Here is a 26,748-nt window from a genome sequence, read left to right on the forward strand (position 1 = left end):
TTAACATTGAATAAAATATTTATTGTGATTTTTTCCCCTGTGACATAAGATCATTTATTTTTCCTAGCTCTCCAAATGACACAGTTGCCGAACCTCTTTTAGCTGGTCTCGCCTGAAAATAATGATAAAGATTAAAGATATTAGAAACTGATAAATATAATAGCCCTAATTAACCCCCTTAACGCTGTCTTATATTTAAAAAAAAAACAAACAACCCTAAGTAAATAAACAATAATAAGTAAATGGAAACATGAACCCACTAAGAAAAAAAACTGATCTGTCTTAGTAATATTACCTGTGAATCATGATATTTCCATCCTATCATGTAATAGATCTGATAGGTGGCAGGTACAGAACCATCCTCATTTCCGTACATTTCTATAAAGACAAATCGTGGTTAGAGTCTGAAAAAAATGCAAGTAGGAAAAATAAATCTGCTCAATGAAAGTCATGTCTTCCAAAGAGAAATGAATATTAGAATAGTCACGGGATTCTGAGAATGCCTCTTGTGAAAAATCCTCCACACCGAGAAGCTGACAATAAGGAAATAGTAAGGGCTGCTGGGAAAAAGGATACGTAGCCACAGGATCTGCGTTTTGAAAGGAAGGACAAGAAATCTGATGGTGCCCTAACAGGAAAGGAAAACGTAATTTTAGGGGATAAAGATGACAGGGCACAAGTTGGTCAGTGGGGCCTGGCTGGGAAGAACGGTCAGCTCCCTTACCTCTGTACACTGCTGCAGCCGCCAGCATCGTGTCTCGGTGCAGGAGGGCTTTTCTATTCCAAGCACAGTTACTCTCACCCATCCCTAAAATACAGGCAGTTTGAGATAATACAGCAAATACCCTGAGCAGCTCAACATCACAGATTTTATCTTATCTCATCTAATGGTATACCCCTTCTCTAATAGTCACATAAGATAACCTAAATAATCTCATTTTGCTCTCAGATCATAGCTAGTTACTCTAAAGCAAAACTACTTGAAGCTTCTGGGTATTAAGACAAGTCGAATTTCAGGAGGCAAACCCTATAAGTAGGCTTTCCTTGGCAGCAATGGGCTGTGGTGGGCCAGTTGGGCAAAAGCAAGGCGACTGGCCCTCCAGGTGAGTCATCAGGCGTTGGCAAGGGCCTTTCTAATGATGCCACATTTTTATGCCCCTTTTAGCTGCTCTTTGAGGAGGACAGGACATTGGTACAACACCTCACTCCTTCTAAGTAAGCCGTAAATGTAAGTATGAATGTGAAACTTGGAAGAGGGCTTGAAGACTCATTAGGTAGTACCAAAACTACAATGTGTTTTCAGATTTTATAACATTTTACTGATCCCAGATTAGGAAACAATTTTGTACACTCTCTTCAGGAGCACTTTTCTTAATGTTTTAACATTTATTTTTAGAATTCTTTCCTTCAAACTGACAGCTAAAAGCTAGGATTATGTCAGTCTATTGTTCACTAAAAATTAATGTTATATATTTAATATTTTTTAATGCATAGAGTCAAACGAAATTACTTTGAAAGACCACATTTTAAACTAGTTTGCAAAATTAAAAGAATTTCAAAAGTAAAAATCCTTTACATTTATTCTCTATATGCTACATGATCAAAAATCGGTTTCTTAGTTTTGTTTTTCACAAAAGATACCAATAAACTTCCCAATGTTGGTATCCTTTAGTAGTTTAAAAATAATAATCTCCCAATTTTTCAATGGGCTTATTAAAAACAATCAACAAATTAGCTGGAATAAGTTAATCTTCTTCTTCTCTCCAATCCCAAAAGGTTCCTATTATTCCCTAAAATAATGAAGCTTCGAAACTAAATGCAATGTCCCATATCATGTGAGTATAAGAGCCCTAATTCATGAAGAACAAAAGACATACAAACTAGTAGATGAATCACCATGAAGAAGAGGGTGATCTTATTCTTGTGGTCATGAAGTAGCTACATGACCTTAGTTCCATCTCTCTGGGTCCTCAAGTTGGCCAGGCTAGATGATCTCTACAGGCTTCCAATGCTAACATTTTAGACCCATTAACATAATCCAATTTTAAAACATTCTCCCACATCATGAGTATCAACTGAATCAAAGGTCAACTGGAACTTGTACTGGAAGGGCCTATTGCTGATAATGGCTGTGGCACTTTCATTCCTGCTTAACTCCCCATTGGCATGACTTACACATTAGACAGAGGCAACACCAGTGGAAAACAGGCCTAATTTTTTTAATGGAAATAGTTAATGCACTAGAAATTCTAAAATGCCTTCTAAATAACTGGTATTAGGATACACTAATTAAGATTATTAGGCACAATGCTCTTTCTGATACAGAAACTCCAGAGCACTACTGTAGACCATAGTAACTCTGCTGCTAGGGAAGCCAACCCTTCCCTCACATGAGAACCTCCCTTCTCCTTGGGGAAGCAGTGTGATGTAGCACACAGAGTCTAGACTTTGGGATCATAATCTAAGTTCTGGCCCTTACATAACCTGGGGCAAAGTCACTTAACCTCTATTAAACTCAGTTTTATCATCTTCAAAATGGAATGATAAAACTTCATAATGCATCATGGAGGACCTTTACTGGAGATCACCTGGGAAACACAACTGGGACTTCAGACCAGCTCTGGGCTTTGGGATAAACAGAAAAATCTGGGAAGCAGGTAGCTGTTAAAGACTCTCACAGTGTTTTTAAGGTTAAGTTCAACTTCTTATTAAAAAAAAGTCTAATTTATTATGGTTTACTAGGAACAATACTGAGTACTGTCTAAAAAAATAACAACTGAACTTACCTTAAAACTACTGTGAAAGCCTCCAAAACTTTTCATGCATTCATCGGCTGATACACAACTTGTTCTGTAAAACTAGGTCAACATTCTGGACTTTCTTCTGTGAATTAATAATAATAGCAGCTTAAATGAGAAACACCACAACCATCAAGAAAAAAGTGTAACACAATGTAAAATGCCAAAAACCAACTGGAAGGTAACACCAGCTTCCAGTCTGCAGAGCAGCACCCCTGGAAGTCTGCCAAGCTCCTCCCCTCCTGCATTCACCCCTCAACCACTCTTCTTCCTACCTCAGCTGCCTCTGACCTTTTCAGTGGAGACTGGCTAACATTTCAGGATATGAGTCAGGCTGCTACACCGGGCTTAAATCCTGGCTCTACCACTTACTGAACACATCGCCTTGGGCAAGTTACTTCTGTCTGTGCCCAGTCTCCTCATGCAAAACAAGAGAGGTTAACCATGCCAGCTAGTCTTACCTTCCTCATGAGCACGCCTCATAAACGATGCTGGGGGGTGAGCTTGCTCACACATCAATCTGATTGTCCCTCCTCTGCACAATATTCTCCCAACAGACTGCAAGGCTGACCTGATAAAGTCTAGATAAGCCTCTAATGGACTATCCTGCATCATTTCCCGTCATTTTCCCATTCTACATATTCAAGCAATACTGAATTACTGTACAGTTTCTCAATTAGGAAAGTGAAGGCTGAGCGTAACCTCTTCAGTCTCCATGATTCTATACAGGCCTTTTTCTTGGCCTGGAATGCAAGGCCCCAACCCCCCAAAGGTGCACCCACCCCTTCATTCTTCTAGCAAACTCATTTTAGCTTAGGTGCTGCTGCTTCTGCAAAAGCATCCTTGATTCCCTAAGCAGATTTAGGGATTTTTCTCTGTGTTTCTCCCTGCACTTTTAAAAAGAATTATCTCACTTTACAGTTAAAAGCATATGTCTGCCGATCTCTGTGTGTCTCTTTCTCTACTGGAGCATAAGTTCCCTAAGATCAGGAACTGTTATTTCCAACACTGGCTCAGCGGTTGGCACATGGTAGATGCTCAATAAGTGGTAAGTGAATGAATATAAAATCAACCAGTTAACATTTATATCAACTTTGTTAAATATCACTTTTACAAGTTATCTTTAGATAAATTCATCCTAATCCTCTTCAGAGTAAGAGACATTGAGACTCTGGGAGGGCTCATGCCAAGGAGTACTTTCCAGAACTTTTGCTGTCAGTGTCCTTGTCCCTCAAGTGAGCCACAGCCACCCCCCACCTCTGCAGGAGACCCTCCAATACTAGCAGCCATGTGGCTGACAGGGTCTTGGTGCTACGGCCGGGTGTCAGGCCTGTGCCTCTGAGGTGGGAGAGCCGAGTTCAGGACATTGCTCCACCAGAGACCTCCCAGCTCCACGTAATATCAAATGGCAAAAGCTCTCCCAGAGATCTCCATCTCATTGCTAAGACCCAGCTCCACTCAATGACCAGCAAGCTACAGGGTAGACACCTTATGCCAAACAACTAGCAAGACAGGAACACAACCTCACCCATCAGCAGAGAGGCTGCCTAAAATCATAAAAAGGTCACAGGCACCCCAAAACACACCACTGGACACAGTCCTGCCCACCAGAAAGACAAGATGCAGCCTCATCCACCAGAACACAGGCACCAGTCCCCTCCACCAGGAAGCCTACACAACCCACTGAACCAACCTTAGCCACTTGGGGCAGACACAAAAACAATGGGAACTACGAACCTGCAGCCTGTGAAAAGGAGACCCCAAACACAATAAGTTAACCAAAATGAGAAGACAGAGAAATACACAGCAGATGAAAGAGGAAGGTAAAAACCCATCAGACCAAACAAATGAAGAGGAAATAGGCAGTCTACCTGAAAAAGAATTAAGAGCAATGATAGTAAAGATGATTCAAAATCTTGGAAACAGAATGAAAAAAATACAAGAAATGTTTAACAAGGAACTAGAAGAACTAAAGAGCAAACAAACAATGATGAACAACACAATAAATGAAATTAAAAATTCTCTGGAAGGAACCAATAGCAGAATAACTGAGGTACAAGAACAGATAAGTGACCTGGAAGATAAAAAAAATGGAAATAACTACTGCAGAGAAGAATAAAGAAAAAAGAATGAAAAGAATTGAGGACAGTCTCAGAGACCTCTGGGAAAACATTAAACACAACAACATTTGAATTATAGGGGTCCCAGAAGAAATAGAGAAAAAGAAAGGGACTGAGAAAATATTCGAAGAGATTATAGTTGAAAACTTCCCTAATATGGGAAAGGAAATAGTCAATCAAGTCCAGGAAGCACAGAGAGTCCCATACAGGATAAATCCAGGAGAAACATGCCAAGACACATATGAATCAAACTATCAAAAATTAAATACAAAGCAAAAATATTAAAAGCAGCAAGGGAAAAGCAACAAATAACATACAAGGGAATCCCCATAAGGTTAACAGCTGATCTTTCAGCAGAAACTCTGCAAGCCAGAAGGGAATGGCAGGACATATTTAAAGTGATGAAAGGGAAAAACCTACAACCAAGATTACTCTACCCAGCACTGATCTTATTCAGATTCAACAGAGAAATTAAAACATTTACAGACAAGCAAAAGCTAAGAGATAGATAGCTAGTGGGAAGCAGTCACATAGCTCAGGGAGATCAGCTCAGTGCTTTGTGACCAGCTAGAAGGGTGGGATAGGGAGGGTGGAAGGGAGGAAGACACAAGAGGGAAAAGATATGGGGATATATGTATACGTATAACTGATTCACTTTGTTATAAAGCAGAAACTAACACACCATTGTAAAGCAATTATACTCCAATAAAAATGTTAAAAAAAACCCCAATGCAGCCAAAATAAATAAATAAATAAATTTATTTTTTAAGAAAAGGCACATGAAAATATGTTTAACATCACTAATTATTAGAGAAATGCAAATAAAAACTACAATGAGGTATTACCTCACACCGGTCAGAACGGCCATCATCAGAAAGTCTACAAACAATAAATGCTGGAGAGGGTGTGGAGAAAAGGGAACACTCCTACACTGTTGGTGGGAAATGTAAGTTGGTACAACCACTATGGAGAGCAGTATGGAGGTTCCTTAAAAAACTAAAAATAGAGCTACCATATGATCCAGCAATCCCCACTCCTGGGCATATATCTGGAGAAAAGCATAATTCGAAAAGATACATGCACCCCAGTGTTCACTGCTGCACTGTTTCCAATAGCCAGGACATGGAAGCAACCTAAATGTGCATCAACAGAGGAATGGATAAAGACGATGTGATATATATATACAATGGAATACTACTCAGTCATAAAAAAGAACGAAATAATGCCATTTACAGCAACATGGATGGCCCTAGAGATTGTCATACTGAGTGAAGTAAGACAGAGAAAGACAAATATCATATAATATTGCTTATATGTGGAATCTAAAAAAAGGGTACAAATGAACTTATCTACAAAACAGAAACAGAGTTACAGATGTAGAAAACAAACTTGTGGTTACCACGGGGTAAGGGTGGGGGAAGGATACATTGGGAGATTGTGGTTGACATATACACACTACTATATATAAAATAATAAGGACCTACTGTATACCACAGGAAACTCTAATCAATACTCTGTAATGGCCTATTTGGGAAAAGAATCTAAAAAAAGAGTGGATATATGTATATGTATAACTGAATCACTTTGCTGTATACCTGAAACTAACACAACATTGTAAATCAACTATACTCCAATTAAAAAAAAAAGTGTGACTATAAGAGTAAGTTTTTGACCATATATCTTTCCCCTTATAAAGTTGACAGAAGCACCGTACTCAGAGGAGGCTGAACGATAGGTAAAATGGACTTTGTTACAAATGGGCAGCTCCAAGAAGCAGGAGAGTCAGTCAAGAGAGTGCCGGAACAGGGGTCAAGAAGGCAAGAGTTTAGCGCCCAGTTCTACCACTAACAGGCAAGTGTTCTCTTTGGGCCTAATATTTCTGACTTGTAGGACAGGGGTAAAGTAGTTACCAGAGGGTTATTACAGAAGCAAGTGCAACAGTGCTTATGAAAAACTATTAAATCTGTAAACAAACAGGAGGTATGTATTTTTATAATTCACTTGCTTTAAATCATCTTACGATTTTTCAGGATCCAGATTAAGGCTCCCCCAGGTAAGCAGCGTTTGGGTTTCAGAGAACACACTTCTGATGCCTTCAGCTTCCCCCATTCATCCTAACTGTCTATGCCATTTGCGTGATAAAAAATCAGACCTCATAAATTCCCACTGACGTAAGTTGAGGCTCTCCTTTGAGCAAACCACTTCTCCAGCCTCCCCCTCAGTCAGCAGCCTCGCCTCTTTCGGGGTTGGGAGGTTGGGTTTGTGTCCTTGCTGCTCCTCAGAGCTTCTCCCAGGCCATGACCTCTCTACTGCTTCCAACACCACCTATTCACAAATGACTCACAATGTTTACCTGGGCCAGTTGCCTCCCCTGAGCTACACAGCCACACACTCAACTGCCTACCTGACGTCTTGTTTCAGCTATTTCAAGAGTGTTTCCAACCCAACATGCCCAAGTGTGAACTCAAGAGCTGTTCCTGCCCATACTTGGTCATCTTCTACCGTTTCTCGATCAATGAAGGGCACCATCTATCTGGCTAGAAACTCAGTGCTGTGTTTGAAATGTCTCTCTCCTTCATCGGCCCATGTGTAATCCATCAGCAAGAACTGTCACAATTATCTCATAAACATCTCCAGAATCCATTCACTTCTCTCCATCTCCACTGCCACCACCTTAGTCCAAACCACCATCATTTCTCAGTAAGCTTTCCAGCTGTTAAGTCTACTAGTCTATCTGCCAATCCATTAAAAAAAAAAAAACCAAATCTGACATCATGACCCCTCCCCCCATTAAAATACCTCAAGGGGCCTTTTAAGATAAAGACAAACAACCTTAACAAAGGTTACAAGGCCCCCATTTACCTACCAATTTAATCAGTCAACTTTTCTTTTTACTCCCTGTATTCTGGCCAAAATGCCCTTCTTTCAGTTCTTGCCATGTTCGTTCTTGCAACGGGGCCTTTGCACATGCTGTTCTCCATGCCTGGGACTCACTTCCTCCCTGCTTTGCCTAGTAAACCCAATTCATTTTTTAGGGCACAACCATCACTTCCTCAGACAGGACTTTGTTGACTCTCCCACACCAGGACCTATCCCACCTAACCCCCTGGCAACCCCCAATCCTACACTAACCCAGCTACCTGCTTTCTTTCTACCTGTGCCTGGATCTGGGCTGCCAAGTGTTGCTGGAGAAAGTCAATGAGGTGTTCTACCACCCTCACATGCTCCTTCAAGAAAGTCCTGCCAGGACAGGAATAAAGACGCAGACGTAGAGAGTGGACTTGAGGACACAGGGAGGGGGAGGGGTGGGCTGGGACGACATGAGAGAGTGTCACGGACATATATACACTACCAAATGTAGAATGGATGGCTAGTGGGAAGCAGCTGCATAGCACAGGGAGATGAGCTCGGTGCTTTGTGACCACCTAGAGGGATGGGAAAGGGAGGGTGGGAGGGAGACGCAAGAGGGAGGAGATATGGGGATACATGTATATGTATAGCTGATTCACTTTGTTATACAGCAGAAACTAACACAACACTGTAAAGCAATTATACTCCAAGATGTTAAAAAAAAGAAGAAAGTCCTGCCAGCCTTTCACAGGCAGTCACAGCTCTAAGTTCCTCTACTTCACAGCACTTACCACAATTGTAGTTTAACGTTTATCTTTGTGGCAGCTGCCTCATGTCGGCCTCACCCATTTTACAGTATAAACTCCATGAAGACAGTCCGCTTTCTCCTCACCCAGTGTACCTCTAGTGCTTGGCCCCAGTGCTTGCCATAGCCAGCCCTCAAAATACGACTCTCATATGGAATCTAAAAATTCTTTAAAGTGTCTTACCTTGTAAATCTTCCATCAATTCAAACATTCCAGGATAGTTAACTTGAATTTCATCAGTGTCCTATTCAAAAAGAAAGACAAATCCTTTGACATTCATTACCAAAAATCCAGATTAGAAAAGAGGTTGTAGAGATTGCCCAGACCAATCTCTCATGGTAAGCAGGAATCTTCTTTACAGTATTCTTCACAGATGTCATCTGGCTTACACTTGATTTACAAAGATTTCAAACTGCAGAATAAATGCTTGCCATTCTAACAGTAATCTTTCTATAACTCCATCAACTGGTTCTAATTCTCTCCTTGGGATTAACACAGAATAAAGTCTATTCTGTACTCTGCAAACAATTACCTTTTTCTTCAACTCTTTGAAAACTCTTCCAGGACACTATAATTTTTTTAGGGGGAGGGGTTAGGCTTCTAGACAAAATTTATAGACCCTTACATGTGCTGACTTCATTTTTCTCTACATAGTCAATATCAATCTCACTCTCTCTCAAAATGTGACACCCAGAACCAGGCCCAAAAGGGTCATCTCCCAAGATGCTTTCATTCTACTCCCAGTGATGCAGCAATACTACACAGACTAGTTTAGGAAAGGGCACATGGCTGGCACATACACAGTTTATTTCTCAGGTGAACTGCTGAGCAATGATACCCCACTCTTTTTGAAGTTTGATACAGGAGTTCACTGTTGGTACAGTGGCAGAGACCACTGATGCTCCCCAAACTCCTTGACACTTCACAACCCCAGACATTTCTCCTGGCAAAAGAAAAGTGAGGTGGAGGCAAGGTAATAAAGAGCTAGTGAGCCTTTTCCAGGCCCTCTCTGCTGCAGTGACCTTAAAGGATACAAGGCCGAGATGGCACAACTACAGGATGGAGAGGAGCTGCCCAACCAGCATGGCTGTGATGTTGTGATGTGAAAAACTCTGTGTTAACCACTCAGATGCAGGAGTTTGCCTACATTGGAAACTAGCCCTGAATATAGGACACTTTTTTTTCAAGTTTGCTATCAAAATGCTGCACGTATGTCAAACTTCATCCTATTGGCACTAACCACTTTTGAAATATCTACATCTTTTTGTATTCTGTAACTTTATCTAATATGTTAACTATACCTCCCAATTTTGGACTTTAATGTTGCACAGAATCAAATACAAAACCCTAAGGAACACTTATCAAAAACATCCATTCTAATTCCTAAAGAAATGCAAAACAAAATGACCAATTACTTTTTTTTTTTAACATTAGAGATACAAAAGTATAAGCGGTGGATTAACATACACTGTTGATGAGGCATGTCAATTAATGCTACCTTATGGAGAGTAATTTTACTCTACCTGTCAAAGTTTGAAATGCATAGATTCTTTGACTAGGCAATGCCATTGCTAGAAATTGATCTGACTGATTATGTAAAAGAAAATTCATTGCAGCATTTTTTGAAAGAGTATAAAAAAAACAAACAACAAACTGGAAACAATTTAAATGTCCATTAACAGACAGCAGGTTAAATAAAGTATATCTATTCAATGAAATACTATACAGCTGTCAAAAAAGAATGTGGTAGATGTATGTTTGTAGGGGAGGATCTCCAAGATATGTTATTGTCTGGGGGAAAAAAAAGAGTGCACATAGAAAAAAGTAAAAGAGTATATATTGTTGCATATGTACATTTAAGTGATATAACTGTACTCCAGTCTGTGAGGAAAAAGTGTTCTGAAAGGATATATAAGACAGTTAACCAAAGTCATCCTTGTGGAAAGGAATGGGGTGTCAGAAGGCAGGAGGAGACTTCTGTTCATTTTGGACTCACTCTCTTACTCTCTTTATACATGGTTTGTTTGTGTTTTTTTTCACTTTTTAAAAAAACATATGCATGGATCAAGTTGTATGTGCACTTTTTAATAAGATCATCTCTGGATAGTCCCTTCTATATATTTTTCTACATGGGGAAATTATTTTTAAAAAGAGATTCTAAGATTAAAAAAAGAATTCCTTCCTGGCTAATGCCTAACCATTAAACAATATCTTTTGAAAACAATTCAACGAAAGCAACTAAAAGCACCATCTCCTTCTCAATCAAAAGAGTACCACAACAGCCTTGTCAAAGGTCTTATTCAAATTAAGACGGGGGACCATATTTGCAGTTTTCTTCTAATATACTAGCCTGGAAACTATTCTAAAAGGAAATGAGCTTCATTTAGAATGCCAACTAACTCTAAAAAGAATTCACTAAGAGGGTCATATAAATGTAAATATAATTACATGATATTAATTTAACTTGATTTCACTTTAAAAATAAAAATCCATTCAATACAAAAGTAATATATCTAATGTTTTATGAAACATAAACCTGTATAATTGATTATATAAAAGCTTCTTGCATGGGAGTTTTAGAAAATGAATTAGGATGCAATGTTAATACAGCACTTTAGAGACAATGTATATGTCTCAAGGAACAAATTTCTATAGATTTTATATATTAAATTAGCAACTAATTTTATAAACTATAGAGAAGATTATACAGAAATATTTTTGCATTATATTAAGGTTTGAGTCATTCTGCTCAATTTTGGAGAAGTATATGGAAGGTATTCTGAATTATCTGAATTCCCAATTAACAGAAATGTAGGCTTTGAAATGTTATAATGTCAGGTTAAACATTTTTAGTAGAAATCTTTCTAGAACACACAACTCACTTTACAACCATAGAAAACTGCAAGTGGTTAACATAATTTAACTTTCTTTCGATGACTCAGTAGAAGTCTCATCTTTTTCCTAATGGGCAATGACTTTTGAATCCCTTAATACTGCTGACTAACCTGTTTGACTGGGCACGAGTTCTTCAACATCACTCCGTGAGGGTTGTCATCAACCCTCTGCCTCTTCCCTTCCCTGGAAGGGAAACCCCTTCCCAACATCAGAGGCCTTGCTGGTCTACGCCCCTTGCTTTCTATCAAAGCACGGAAGGATATGACAAGCCATTTTTGGTAGGTTGATTTTATGAAATACACTCACACTACATCTCCTTAAAAAGTTACTTTAAGTTTATAGTCTCTAATTATGCAATGAGAAGCTTTCTTCATTAAAAAAATTCCTATTTCTTCTAATCAGGTTTAGAGATGTTTTTAGCCCTGAGGGGCTTGGAAAATCATGGCAAGTCCACTCTCTGGAAGGCAGTAATGACATCTTTTAGAATGACTTTGTTGCTGGAGGAGGTTTGAAGGGGGAATCACTGTCTGGATGCGTCCCTGCGGGAAGCCTTGGCCTGGAAAGTGTTAGGAGTAGAGGGAGGAGGAGAGAGGAAGGCAGGAACAAGGACTTATTGAGCATTTATTGTGAAGGTCCAGGTACTTTACACCCTTTAAATTATTTAATCCTAACGGCCACCTGTGGTGAGTAACATCTGCATTTTTTTAAAAAAATGAATGCTCAGAGAGGTGAAGTAAACCCCCCAAATTCCCCTAGCTAGTTAAGGGGCAAGGTAAGGATCCAAATTATACTGTCAGACACCAGCACCCTGCACCGTCACTGCACCATGGTGACTCCTTGTTTCTTCATCGCTGACGGTCTCGGGTCCTCTTCCCAGATCTCTCCAGCCCTGATGGTGTACAGCCCCCTGTCCTCCCTCCTCTACCTGGATCTAACCCTGGGCCTCGTGAATGCACACTCTCTCATTTCTGCCTCACATGGCACCACTTCACTTGAGGGCTGGTGGTAGAGGCAGTGCTGTGAATGCTCCCATACACCCCCTTCCCTCCTCCTCTGGGATGCTCTAACTCTCGTGTTACACCTAACTCTGGATTTGAAGATTGTGATGGAGTAGCATGTCTTAGAAAATAGCCTTCTTGTTAACTGAGGTACATTCTTTGTTTGAGTTTCAGGTAATGGATAATAAAAATTTTACATTCCTACCTTGTGTCAATCAAGATAAAAAGAGAGAGCGATTATTTCTGAACTGTGTAATTAATGGGTTACTCAATTCTCTTGATAGTTACCACAGTCAGCGTATTAAAGCCGGCTCTCCCGAGCAGATGTCCTAGGTCATTGACAGCAGTGAAAGGAGAGACGTGTGGAGAAAATCCTCCTTCCCTTTCTGTTTCCGCTAACTGTAATGAACACCGGAGTTCATAGAGAGTGTCACCTCCAAACACTGCACCAATAAACACTCCATCTGGTTTTAAAACACAATGAATCTGTAATAAATATAAACAACAAAACTATTCAAAATTTTACATATAAAACTGTTAAAAGGATATATGGTATCTAGATCAATATTTTATGATTACCATTCTTAGTCTGTCAAATTAATAACGAGATAATTTAATAAATAACACTCAGACAACCAAATGTCAGCAAGGCATTGCAGTATAATATTGTTGTGAAGAAGACATTTACTGATAGCGTTAATATCTATAAAATATTTTATATGTTTTCAATTTTTTATAATAGACAAAACTGACTCTTATAATCAGTAAAATATTGAAAGAAAAAAATTTTTAAGTGTGGTAGAGTACAAAAATCACCATCCTCCCTGTATCTGTGCCCTCTGAAACGCTGCTCAACAACAACCCCCATCATTAAGGGATAAAGCCTACTTCCCCCTCCTGGAATCTGGGCTAGCCTTGTGACTTGCACTGACCAAAAGAATGCAGAGCAAGTTGACCGTGTGTCAGTGTCAAGCCCAGGTCTCAATGGCCTTGCTGCTTCCACCTGCTCTCTAGGAGCCCCATCTGGCCACCACGTTGTGAACAAGCCTGAGCTGGCCTGGTGAAGGATGAGAGGAAGAGGAGCAGAGATCAGCCAGGCGTCCCAGCTGAAGCCACCCGACAGCTCCAAGACAATCCACTGGCAGATCAGACACACGGGTGAGCCAAGCCAGACCCAGAAGAATTTCCTAAGTCCAGCTCAAATCCCTAATTCACAAAATTGTGAGCTAATTATTTTTAAAACAAAAAGTTGAGGTGGCTTATGCAGAAAACACTGATTTACAGAGAAACCATTATGATTCACAACATTAACCTAGTAACGTTTTAGTTAAAATATTAACATATTAATCCAGTAATATACAGAATTAAGAAGTAACCAACTTATTTTTCAGCTTTAAAACTAAAACCAGTTTTAATTGATAACTTGAGCAAAACAGCAGCCAGAATGAATTCCAGAATCATAAGTGTTTACTCAATGACTCTTAGAACTACACTCTTTAACTAGTTTTGACTCTGACGATTCTCAACAACGAGGAACATCACAGGACAGGGTGGATTCTGAAGTACATCAGAACCCAAATCACAGTAGGCTCTTGTAATTCAAGTAGGCATCTTGGATTTATATTTAATACATTATGAAGCAATTATAAAACAGCATATAAGCGAACAACTGGAAAATCTTTTGGTTTGTTTCTTCTGCCCCTTTAGTGTTACTTCTTTCTCTCGCCACCAAACTCTAACATAACGTACCTAGAATTTAGTCCTCAGCTCTCTTCAGCTTCTCTCTACCACAGACGGCTTATCAGTTCCCATGGATTTCACAAGGATCACTTTCCCATCTCTACCTTGAGCTTCCCAGAACTCTACATTTGTCTTCAGCTGCCTGTGCGCCATGAACATCTGTCTCTTGATAAACGTACTCCCTCCCCTACCCCAGTACATCCAACACACACACAACACTTTTTCTCAAACCAACTCCCTTTTCCAAATGCTGTATTTCTGTTAATTACCATTTTCTATTCCCTTTATCTGATCACTACCAATTCTTTCACCTACTTTTACTATTATTATTACTTTTATTCTCCAGGCATCCAGACTCAAAACTTTAAGGCAAGCTTTGACTCCTGACTCTTTTTGATCTTCAGCTTTAACCAGCCACCAAACTGTTGATTCTTACTTTGCAGAGTCCTAAATACATTTCTCTTCTTTTTAACTCCCACCATTGTCACATAGGTTTAGTGTATCTCATGCCTGGGCCACTGAAACAGTCTCTCTTTCATGTAACCAACTTCCAGCATCAGTTTTCTAATCAGCAAAATGAAGCTATCCTGCAGAGTTATTTAACACATATATAAAACAGAGCACAGTGATTGGCAAACAGTATATGCTTAAGATATGGTAGTTATTATCCTGCCTACCAGCTTTTTAATCATGTCACTTTCCTCTTCAAAATTCTCCAGTGGCTCTGAATTGCCTTAAGAAAAAACTCCTAATTCCTTAATCTGTCACCTGAGTCTGCCTAGATCTGGTCCCAAAAATTCCTCATCTACACCTGGCACTATACTAATTCTCCAACAGGCTTCCTCTTTGTCCTTTCAGGCTCCTGAGTCTCTTACACCTCCTCTCTGTCCCGGGATTCTGCCTTCCTGGAGTGTATTCCCACTCCAAATCTGACCTACCCTTTGAGGCCCTGTTCAAGAAATTTCTTCCTCTTAAAGCTTTCCTAGGCCACTCCAAGCCACAGTGATCTCCTTCCCTCCTCTGAACACGATGCTTTTTACCCACCCTTCACCTGTTTGTTGATCAATATCAACCAAGAAGCATTTACTAGCATTGCCTAAGTATAAGGCATGGGGGAGATACAAACACTGTAGGAACAAATAGGTTCTCACCCACAAAAAATTTATAGGCAATTCAGGAAGAAAAGAAAGCCACACAAAAAATGTCTTATCATATCAGTACTATTTTGTACAAGTCTTAAATATTTATGAAAACTTTAGTAACATCTCCATAATTAGATTTCTTAATCCTCAGGGAACAGGGAGTCACTAATGTACTTCTTAATATGCCAAAGGGCACCAAGTGTATCTGGCCGACAGAAGATAATCAATTTTTTATTTGCTTCCGTTTCCAATTGTCAAAAATATAAAACGGAAAACATCTATAAGTTTCTGTGTAAAAACAGAAACATCTATAAGTTGCTAATAATAAACAAAATAACACAGCCTATTAGAATCAACACTAAGATTTTTACCTGTTCAAGTGCTCTAGGAAGGTCATTCACCCAGTGCAAACTAAAATATAAAACACACATTTGTTTTAGCTTAATGTGTATAATTAATTAGTACGAGCAGCACTAGTATAATGATAAGCCACAAAAAAGGTGTAAATTTTGATGTTTGAAATTGCATATCAAAATTCACTGATTGTTTTCTTACAAGTTTTAAAATAAAAAATATTCCTAGGGAATTACCTTCCTTCTATTGCAGGAGAAAATGTGACAGTATATCACTTTCCTGATATGATTATCTCTCCAAATAGTCTTCAATGAAAAGTAAAAGTCAACTTTTCTAAAGCATACATACAAATGGCCAACAGGTATATGAAAAGATGCTCAACACCACTAATAATTAGGGAAATGCAAATCAAAACCACAATGAGATGTTACCTTATACCTATCAGGATGTCCATTAACAAAATGACAAAGGCTGGTGAGGATGTGGAGAAAAGAGAGCCCTTGTGCATTGTTGGTGGGAACATAAACTGGAACAGCTGCTATGGAAAACAGTATGAAGGTTCCTCAAAAAATTAAAAATTGAACTACCATATGATCCAGCAATCCCACATCTAGATATTTATCTGAAGGAAGTAAAGTCATTATCTTGAAGAGATATCTGTATTCCCATGTTCATAGCAGTATTATTCACAGTAGCCAAGGTATGGAAACAATCCGAGTGTCCATTAAGAGATGAATGGATAAAAAAGATGTGGTGTACGTACACACACACACACACACACACACACAGAAATATTATTCACCCATAAAAAGAGGGAAATCCTGCCTTTTGGGTCAACATGGATGGACCTTGAGGGCATTATGCTAAGTGAAATAAGCAAGACGAAGGAAGAAAAATACTGTATGTTCTCACTTATATGCAGAATCTAAAAAAGCCAAACACATAGAAACAGAGTAGAATGGTGGCTGCCAGGGGCAGAGGGAAACAGGGAGATGTTCATCAAAGGATACAAACTCCCAGCTTTAAGATAAACAAGATTTGGGGATCTAATACACAGCATGGTGACTATAATTAACAATGCTGTATTATATAATTGAAGGTTTTTAAGAGAGTAGATCTTAAATGTTATCACCGCATACATACACAAAAAATTGCAATTATGTGAAGGGATGAAAACTGTTAACTAACCTGATTGTGGTAATCATTTTGCAATATATATATGTATTTGATCATCATATGGTACACCTTAAACTTACGTATGTTATATATAAATAAATCTCAATAAAGCTGGGGGAAAAAAGAAAGTAAAAATCATCCCTATCTGGCATTTAAACAGTGCTATTCTGAGAAATTATTTGAAGTAGTAAAAATAAGGACCTGATGACATATTCAAGGAAGTTCACCAATTAAATCAAACAATTAAGCTAGAAATATATAGAATTCTAAGTCCTACTTTCGTGGGGTGAGGGGGAAGCCACTTCATCAGACCGATAATCTTCCCAAGGCAAACAGTATTACTCATCAAAAGTAACTCCAGGAGTTTTCCGATAATATCCCACATTTTTTAAGACTATAAAAAAGAATAAATAAACAACTCAAAGTTCTATATACTTAAAACTTAATTTTAGAAATGTCTTGCATTGTCTTTGGACTCTATTTGATCCTCTCCCAGAGTGTGGTGTTGCATAACCACAAGACTCAGTCTCTGTAGAGTATGGTCACACTTTCCTGGTAGAGCTGGCATCCTCTTAGCTGAATTCCAGGACAGCACCAAAGACCCATTTCAACCCATACTATGTTAAGCTCACATTTATCTTTCATAATGCTTTCTAACAATTATTTGATACTTTAGAAATTACGGTCATATTATAAACTCTATCATACTTATGGGGAAACTGAAAGTGACAGAATTACAGTAGTTACTTGCAAATAGCAAGCACGTGAGCTAAAGTTAAAACTCAGGTTCTGACTCTCTGCCCAGGGCTCTTTCCCTTAGACCAAGGCTCTGTAATGTTTTCCATTTCACAATAGAATCTGAATACTTTTCTAAGTTTGTTCAGCACACCTCAAAAAGCAGAGAAAAAATTACAAACTCACTAAAGAAAACAGCAAGGGTGACCAACTCTCCCAGTTTGCCTGGAACTGAGGGGTTTCCTGAGACACAGGCCTTTCAGTGCTAACACTGGTAAAGTCTTGGGCAAACCATAATGACAGGTCACCCTAAAAACAGCCATTAAAAGGGCTGAACTGAGCATGTTGAATCTTTGAAAAAAAAAATCTGACTATACTAATAAGGAGAAATAAGGCACCACACAGAATATTTTATTTTCTCTATTAGATGCTGAGGTCTTTGAGGACAGGATTCCTGTCTGAATTCATTTTTCAATTCCCCAAAGCATCGAGCTCAGTGCCTTGTACATTATAATCTATTCAACAAACATTTATAATATATGTTTTTGTAATAAATGTGGAAGGACATGGTAGGAAGCACAAAGGGAAAAAGTAACCTTGAGGACTACGTTTCTGTGTAGAAGAATTAAAGTTAAAGGAAATACAAGCTTTTCCTTATTTGCCAGAATGAGTTTATAAGGGTGCTCTAACATCTGAATGTTGGAGCCAGTATACTCTTTCAAACTCTTGCCCCGTCAACATATAACTAGGTTACATCAGCGAGGAAAACCCTTCTAACACAGATAAACTTTAGCAAATTAAGGAAAGTTGGGGAGGAAAAAAAGTGGAGGTACTATATCACTTATCTCCACTAGGGAGCATATAATCCATAATTCTTTACCAGAGAAAACTGGTTTGTGACTTAAAATAAGTTATTAAGATATTTACTCTGTTATCTATTTTATTTACCTTATAATATTAAAACTTTATAGCATAAATTATCTATTTTTAACATATATTTTATAAAAGCACACATGGATTACCAACCTTAAACTGCTAACCACCAGATCAAATATATTTTCTCTGAAGGGAAGAAATTCTTCATCAGCTAAAACACTGACAGTAGGAATTTCCATTTCTAAGGCATTTTTCTAAAAGTTAAAAAACAGAAGTTCAAAAACACATTTATATAACATATTATTAACACAATCATTGTTTGTTAAACTTAAGTCAATGTTATGTTTACTTGGTAGTTTCTAGTCCTTCCAAAAAATAGAAATTAAAAAAATTAAAAGTTTCAGTGGAATAATTGAAGCCAGAAAACTGCTAGATGAAAATATGGGTGAACACTTTTATACTCTTAGATGAAAATGCCTAAGTAAATGTGACTCAAAAACCAGAAATTGTAAAGATTGATATACTTGATGATAAACTATTCAAAAACTTCTAAAAAGCAATACACAATGTAAACAATATATTTGGGAAAATATTTTTTAAATATATGAAGAAAAACTAATATCCCTAAAAAGCAAGTTCTTACAAACCACCTAGAATAAGAACATGCCAAGGTTAAAGTAGATAAAGGACTAAGGTACAGGCACATCATAAAAATTACTTACAAAATTCACAAATTGAAAAAAACCAATAGCCAAAAGACATCAAGAGCTATTTGGCTACTCTAGTAATCAAAGAAATGTAAATAAAAACAATGAAATTCTACTTTCTGCCTATTACATTGACAAAGACAAAATAAATGGCCCAGTGTTGCCAAAAAGAAGGAGAAAAGAGTGCTTTCGTTTGATTCTGTTCTTCAGTCTTTCTAAGGGCAGTTTGGAGATGTATATTAAAAATTTAAAGCTGAACATCAATGAATCCATACATTCCACTATTAGGAATTTATTCCCTGGGAGAAGATAAATCAAAATTGCTTTATATAAGGATGTTCATCACAGTATTAGTTACTGAGATACTAGAAATACAACTGTCCTTCAACAGAAATTTAGCTAAATAAATTGTGGAATATTCATATGCTGGAATACTATATAGCTGTATAAATAGGTGCGTGTGTGTGTGTGTGTGTGTGTGTATATATATATATATATATATATACCATTCATCAATATAAAAGAATGGTAGTCTATGAAAAATATGGCATGTTAGCATAATAATGTTTGTATAAAACAGTGTTGGGGAGATATTATATGCCTACAAGGTGGAGACCAAAATGTCACCAGTGGTTGCCTCTGAGTAGTGCGACTAAGGGTGATTTTTCCTTCTTCCATTATACTTCCTGTACTGTTTTACTTTCCCTTATGTGTGTTACATTTATAATCAGGAAAAAAACAGCTAATTTCATTTTGAAGGAAATAAAAATAAAGAAGTAAAGAACTAAAAACCAAACCAGGAGATCAGAAACCAATAGTATTACAAAGCTACCTACCAAAGCATTTTCTGCAATGTCTGTTTGGAAAAACTTTCCAACAGTTTCCTGAAACGGAATAAAGTTGATCAGATAATACAAAAAAAAAAAAAAAAAAAAAAAAACCCAGTAACAAATCAAACAAAACAACTGTTGAAATTACTAAAGGAAAAAGTGATAATTATAGATTAATTTTCAGCTTTGTAAGGGTATTTTCCTGCATGTAATTAGTATGGTACACAAATACTTTTAATAACACATATTAAGTTACATAGAATTAAATACATGCAGTCAACCCTACATGTAATATATTTAACAATATTTAATAGAATGGAGAACATAGGTATGAATAATCAGCATTCCTAATTTACTCCACTGGGTTAAGGCTATGTGTTAACTTTTCCATGGCATAATATGCTGAGAGCTAGTCCCCACTCTTGTACCACAGAAGATTCCTCCTGCATACCATCCCCAAATTAATCTTTCTTAAACATCACTGTATCACACCCTACAGCTTTCTACCTCCACCTTCCCTCCTGCTATGCCCTTACTTCCAATGCCTATGCAACACCAATCCAGATTCTTTCAAATCCCAGGGCAGATTCTGTGACCTTTCAGAAGCCTTTGATCAAATGAAACCCTACTGATTTTCCTTTCCCTTGACTCCTGTTGCAGTTTAATGACTGTACATTTCCATGGCATTTACTATTATCAATAACAGTATTTGGAGAGGCTCATACACACCCCTCCTCCTGCCTTGGCTCAAGTGTACTTTTTTTCTAAGTAGATTTGATATAGAAATCCCACTTTAATCTGTGTCCAGCACAGTGTGCTATGTAGAGAGGCTAAAACAATTAATAAATGTTTTTTGGTCTGAATTACAAATTGAAAAATAAAATGGTATCAGCATTAATAAAGGCTACTTATATTTCATCACACACAAGATTTCTAACCAACTGATGAAATGAATATTTTTCATAGATAAACTATTAGCTTACTCACAACTTCCAAATGAATGTCAATGTGATTTTTATTGTGAATTATTAAAAATATTTGAACAAAGTGGTAATAAAGTACAATGTATCTTACATAGACTTAAAGAAACTATCAGTAGGAACACTGTATAAAATGGATTCAAAGAAAAGAAAAAACAATTTAAGAATAAACTACTTAGGAGTAGACACAAAACAACCACTGGTTCTATCACTATAAAAAAAACAAAGAAATGAGAAATTCTGATATAATCAAAATCTAAATATGATATAAATTGATTAGGAAAGTCTTTCCTTAAAATTAGCCAATTTTATTTCTCAAAGTAAATTAAGTCATCAAATAAACATACCTTATTCAAATGTTGTGCTATGTAACCTCTTCCACAACCGACATCCAAAGCAAGGGGGAAATCTCTGAAAAACAGACAAAGAAGTCATATTTGTCTATAATAATACAGTCCATAAATAATTATTAAAAACTAATTTTCTTAAGTAAAAACGTTTTAGTGAACACAGCTTTCAAAAAAGTTATTATATCATCTGCCTTTGCTGCTTTGCCTCAGCAGGTGCATACATCAGAGAACACACCAGACACGGCAAGTCTGTCTGGCCTAGCCACTCACAGGACCTCACAACCAATAGCTTTCCATAAGGTTGTTCCATGATGTGGATGTGAAGAACTGATTTAGCAGGGGGTATTTTAATTTGATAATATACCCAGATAAAGAATGAAAAGAAGTTAATGTAAATGAGCATGAAAATATTTGGCATATCTATCAGGAACTTACTACTTATCCCTACTTCTCAAATTTTTGATGACTTAGAAATCATCATGTGAAATACCATGAAGTATAACATGATAAACTAAAAATCAAACAAAATATCAACGAAATAATAGCTAACTTTTACTTAAATCTTACCAGGTTCAAAGCAGTGTGCTAAGTATGCAGAGTTAAGTAAGTCAATCCAAGGTCACTCAACTAATAAGCAACAGTCAGAACTTGAATTCAGTCAGTTTGAATCCTGAACCAGAACTATTATCCTCTATGCAATGCTGTCTCCTCCAAATATATGTCATACTAAATCAGTTTACACACCCAATTGTGGGTCACAGGTTTAAGAAAAATTTGTGACAAAAATTTTTTTAATTTTATCCACTAATAACATTTTTCCTATTGGAAGCAAGAGTTCCTTTTCAATTTCTGTTAAAAACCTATGTCAAAAATATAGAACACCAGTACACAGCTGGAGAAACACTGGTGAGAGAACCAGTTAATTACCTAAGGCCCTCTATCTTGATTGTGAACATAGGCAGTGTGGCCTGGGGAAGCATATAGCCTTTGCAATCACAAAGACACGAGTTAGAATTCTGGGCCTGCAATTTACTGGCTCTGTGACCACAGACAAGTGATTTAATCTTGCTGGATCTCAGTTTCCCCATCTATAAAATGGAAAAGTTACTACCTTCCTCAGGGTTGGTATGAGAATTTTATGAAACAATGCATGTATTCAGCACAGTACAAATGTTCAACAATCGTTAGGACTTATTATTATCACCGACTTTAACAGTACTAAGTAAGCTTCAGATAGCACAAATAAGACATTTAATAATCTGTTGGATTAGTTAAAAAAAAATAAACATAAGATCAGTGTTGACAATATAAGCTATTCTAATAATAGAACATTAGTGTAAGACATTTTAGACTGTTATTTTTAATAATTTAATTCCAAAGAGTTAGTTATTTTAAGATATGCTTTTAGCCAAAATCACAGTTTTCTCCACAGACCTGTGTTTTGCTCAGTACCATGACATAAAAAGATTGTAAAGTCCAATCTGACTTGGAAAGTTTAATGTTTTATTTATTAAATTGCAAATGACCTAAAATCCAGGCAACTGAATGACTACAGTATAGAGAATTAGCTATTTTTCAGATTTTTAAAATAACGAAACCAATGAAACAGATGAAATGAGGGTGACTTTTGCAACAATGAAGAATTTTTTTTTTAAACTTTATGAAACTGATTCACCCCAAGACTCTTTTAAGTAGCCAGAATATATCCAAAATATGATTTCAAGAGTTTGTGATTTTACAAAATTCCCCTTTTTTGAATAGACAAATGTAATAAATTCATCCCATATGGTCTAATTTAATGTGTCTTTTACACAAAAGAGCACAAAAAGTGATTTGCTAACATCACAGAGCAATTCTATAGCAAAGCCATTACTTAACTGTGGTTCCTGCTACCTGGCTGTAAACTCAAACATGTAAAGCTTTTGTTATGCCTAATATAGAGCAATGAATCCATCAAGGTTTAATAGTATTTGATGAAGGTGTTCTTTTCTCAAATCTGCCTCTATATAATTGTCATAAAACCCTTATTGCTATTAATAATACCTAAGATATAATGGCCAAAGTCTCATATAACTTGATGGGGGAACAAATCTAGGTAGACTCTCTCCTTCACTTAGATGGTAAAAGGTTCTGTTATAATTTTAAACTTTTAAAGTTAAGTTTAGTAAATCTTAAAATTCACATGTCAATTATATCCATTTTTGGAGCAATCTTTCCATTATTCGCTTTTGACCAAATCAAGTGGAATAGCCATTCAATCTTGGAGAGAAGCTGAGTTGTGCTTCCATTCATTCTTTTTTTTAAGACAACAATGAGAAAGGAATACTTGCTCTCTCAGACATAAAAAAAAGGAGAGATCTAAGAGTGATTAAAATCACTAATCCTGGTAATAAATTCATCTAGATGCTGCCATTCCAGATATCAAGTTCTCAGCATTTAATTTCTCAAGCCTTCATTCAAAAGTTGATTGGGGCTTCCCTGGTGGTGCAGTGGTTAAGAATCCGCCTGCCAATGCAGGAGACACGGGTTCGAGCCCTGGTCCCAGAAGATCCCACATGCCATGGAGCAACTAAGCCCGTGCGCCACAACTACTGAGCCTGCGAGCCACAACTACTGAAGCCTGTGCACCTAGAGCCTGTGCTCTGCCACAAAAGAAGCCATGGCAATGAGAAGCCCGTGCACCACAACAAAGAGTAGCCCCCCGCTCTCTGCAACTAGAGAAAGACCGCGTGTAGCAACAAAGACCCAACGCAGCCAAAACTAAATTAATTAGTATATTAAAAAAATAATTAAAAAGAAAAGTTGATTGTATTTTATTATGACAATCATCACTTACCTGGCTATGTCATATACACGGTCTGCAATCCGACTTCCCACCTGACAGATTATAAGAGGCAATGAAGTTAAGATGAGTAGGTTTAACAGAGAAGTAACACTCTTTCCAGTATTCAACAATCCATAGGTTACTTATGTTTCGACATGTTAAGTTCCCTTTATCCCTTTTTCAATTTGACCTCAGCAACTTTCTTTTCAAATTCTGAATAGGAACATCATAAATTAAAGGAAACACACTGAGTTAATTACTTCAGAAGTCAATTTAAGGAAAGAAGACTAAATACTATATATATATATACATATATATGTATATATATGACTTTATATTCCATATGATACAAGAATGCAAGGCCAAAAAGCAACAGGATGCCCCAATTAAAAAAAAAAATCAACAGGAACATAACAAGCATATTATTGCCTATAGATATTAGCATGAGGTATGTGAAAGTGAAAAATTAGTTAGCTGGGGATTATTACAGATCAATGTATAAGTGATCACTTAATAAAAACTCTATTATTTGATAACTACTAACAAATTTTGTGGAACTCCTAAATGAGTAAACAACTTTTCTGAGCAACATCTGCAAATTAGAAGTCAGCCAAATCTGAAGAAACCTCCTCAATCCCACCTAATTTAAAAGAGGTCATAAGGTAGTCACCTCCTTTTTGCTGGGCTAGCTTCGTCTGGCAGGAATAAAGATGTGGGAGCCTAATATGCCACTCATTCCCTTATAAACATCCCAGAGTTTCTATTAGGACTTGAAAGTTCAGAACATATGTGTGTTTGCTTTGGGGAGGAAGGAGGGGTAAGGGACGAGGGACAGCAGAAGTCATTTCCCAGAGGACTCCACTTTGTACATCATTCCTAATATGAATACCTTTTGTTTATTATTTTAAAAAAACTCTCATATACTTTATCTCATTTATTCTAGTGTTTATTCTAAACACTGGTGAGGCCTCAGTCAAGTTGTAATCCAGGTGCTCTTCTTGGAGACGAGTGGCTGGAAACTCACATCTTCTAAGTACATGTCACCATGAACCCTGAGGACAGAGTCACTCATCTGATCAGGCCAGGACTTGCACAGAGCTCTGCCCAAAGTAGGGGCGGTTAATGTTGGCTGCATTGGCTTGAAAGAACTCATTACACTTGATTTCAATTTTAGTCCATCCCTGAAGAAACACGAGGCCTGAGCTCTGTGCTGCCTGTCCAGAAAGCAGAAACCTGCTCAAGTCCCTAGTCCACCTAGGCAGAGAGGAAGAGGTCTCTCAAACCAGCACAGACAAATCAGAGATCTTAATTTATCTTAATGAGTCTTCCTAAAACACGAACCAGAGCCCATCACTCCATTGCTTAAAAGCATTCGACAGTCTCACATTCCTCTAGAGCCATGTTGGCCAATAGAAAAACAATCAGAGCCACAGAAGCAACTTAAAATTTTCTAGTAGCCATTTTAAAAAGGGTAAAGAAATTAATTTTAACATTTTATTTAACCCAATATATCAAAAATAGAACTTCAACATGTAATCAATGTAAAAAGATATTAAGGAAATATTTTACATCCTTTGTTCACATTGTCACTGAAATCCCGTGTATTTTACATTTACTGCCCATCTCAAAGGGACATTCAAGTGCTCAATAGCTACATGCGACCAGAAATCACCATATCAAATGGACAGCTGAGATGGAGAAGAAAATCCCAAGTCCTTACCCATTAAGGCCCTCGTAAACTGGGCCCTCCCTGACCTCCCAATGGAGGTCCCTGGAAGCCTCAACAAGGTCCTTTCGGTCTCAGGGGCTCTGGGTTTGTCTTTCCCTTTGCCTACAAGGCTTTTCCCCCCAGATCCCAGCCTGGCTAATTCCTCATCACGTCGTCTGCCTGAGCGGCCTTCCCTGACCAGCGCAAGTCACCTTACTACTTCGCTTTGTTACCTGGCCTTACTTCTTTAGCTGAAATTACATTTTTTTGTTCACTGTCTCGCCTCCCACAAGAATGAAATCTCCTGAGAGCAGCGGTCTTACTTTGCCCTGGTCACACCTGTAATACAGGCACCATCTGCCGAGGTTATGAATGAATGAAGAGCAACTTACAAACACCGGCGCCCGGCCGCTGGGAGACTACAGTAGAGGCCCAGACAGGCAGGTCGGCTGCTCAAGGTCACACAGCGAGGTGGGGGCGGCCGGGGCCTGGCCGGAGCTCCCGGACCCGAAGCCAAGGCTCAGCGCCGCCCTCCACGCCGTCCCGCTGACTCACCTCCTCCTTCAGGTAGTCAAACTTTATCCGCTCAGGCTGCCGGGCCGCCCAGTTCTTCTGTTTCCTCTTCAAATCCCGATCGAATATGTTTAGGGATCTGGGCGAGGCGCTGCCCAGGGAAGAGACGCCGGAGGCCACCTTCCTGAAGCCGACGTTCTTCGCGGGGACCCCCGCCGCCGGAGGTCGCCGCCACCTGGGCGGGAACCTGGTCAGCCGCAGCATCTCCAGCGGCGACGCCGCTTGCAGGCGCATTTATCGTGCGCATGCGCCGCGGCTTCAGCGAGTACTCTGGAGAGCTTCGCCG

General features: G+C 38.1%; 1 protein-coding gene across 1 annotated transcript; it reads right to left on the reverse strand.

Annotated features, from left to right (window-relative positions):
* Positions 1-26,696, reverse strand: NDUFAF5 (NADH:ubiquinone oxidoreductase complex assembly factor 5; the record flags this gene model as incomplete). The annotated part of the gene is made up of 11 exons (XM_079719869.1): positions 1-112; positions 296-378; positions 725-808; positions 8,758-8,818; positions 12,756-12,953; positions 15,721-15,760; positions 18,641-18,744; positions 20,034-20,081; positions 21,355-21,418; positions 24,194-24,234; positions 26,445-26,696. 11 exons carry the CDS (start codon positions 26,694-26,696, stop codon positions 20-22), a joined length of 1,068 nt encoding a protein of 355 aa, XP_079575995.1. The 3' UTR covers positions 1-19.
* Positions 26,697-26,748: the final 52 nt, after the last annotated feature.

The sequence above is a fragment of the Hyperoodon ampullatus genome, assembly GCF_949752795.1.
Source record: "Hyperoodon ampullatus genome assembly, chromosome: 14".
NCBI lineage: Eukaryota > Metazoa > Chordata > Mammalia > Artiodactyla > Ziphiidae > Hyperoodon > Hyperoodon ampullatus.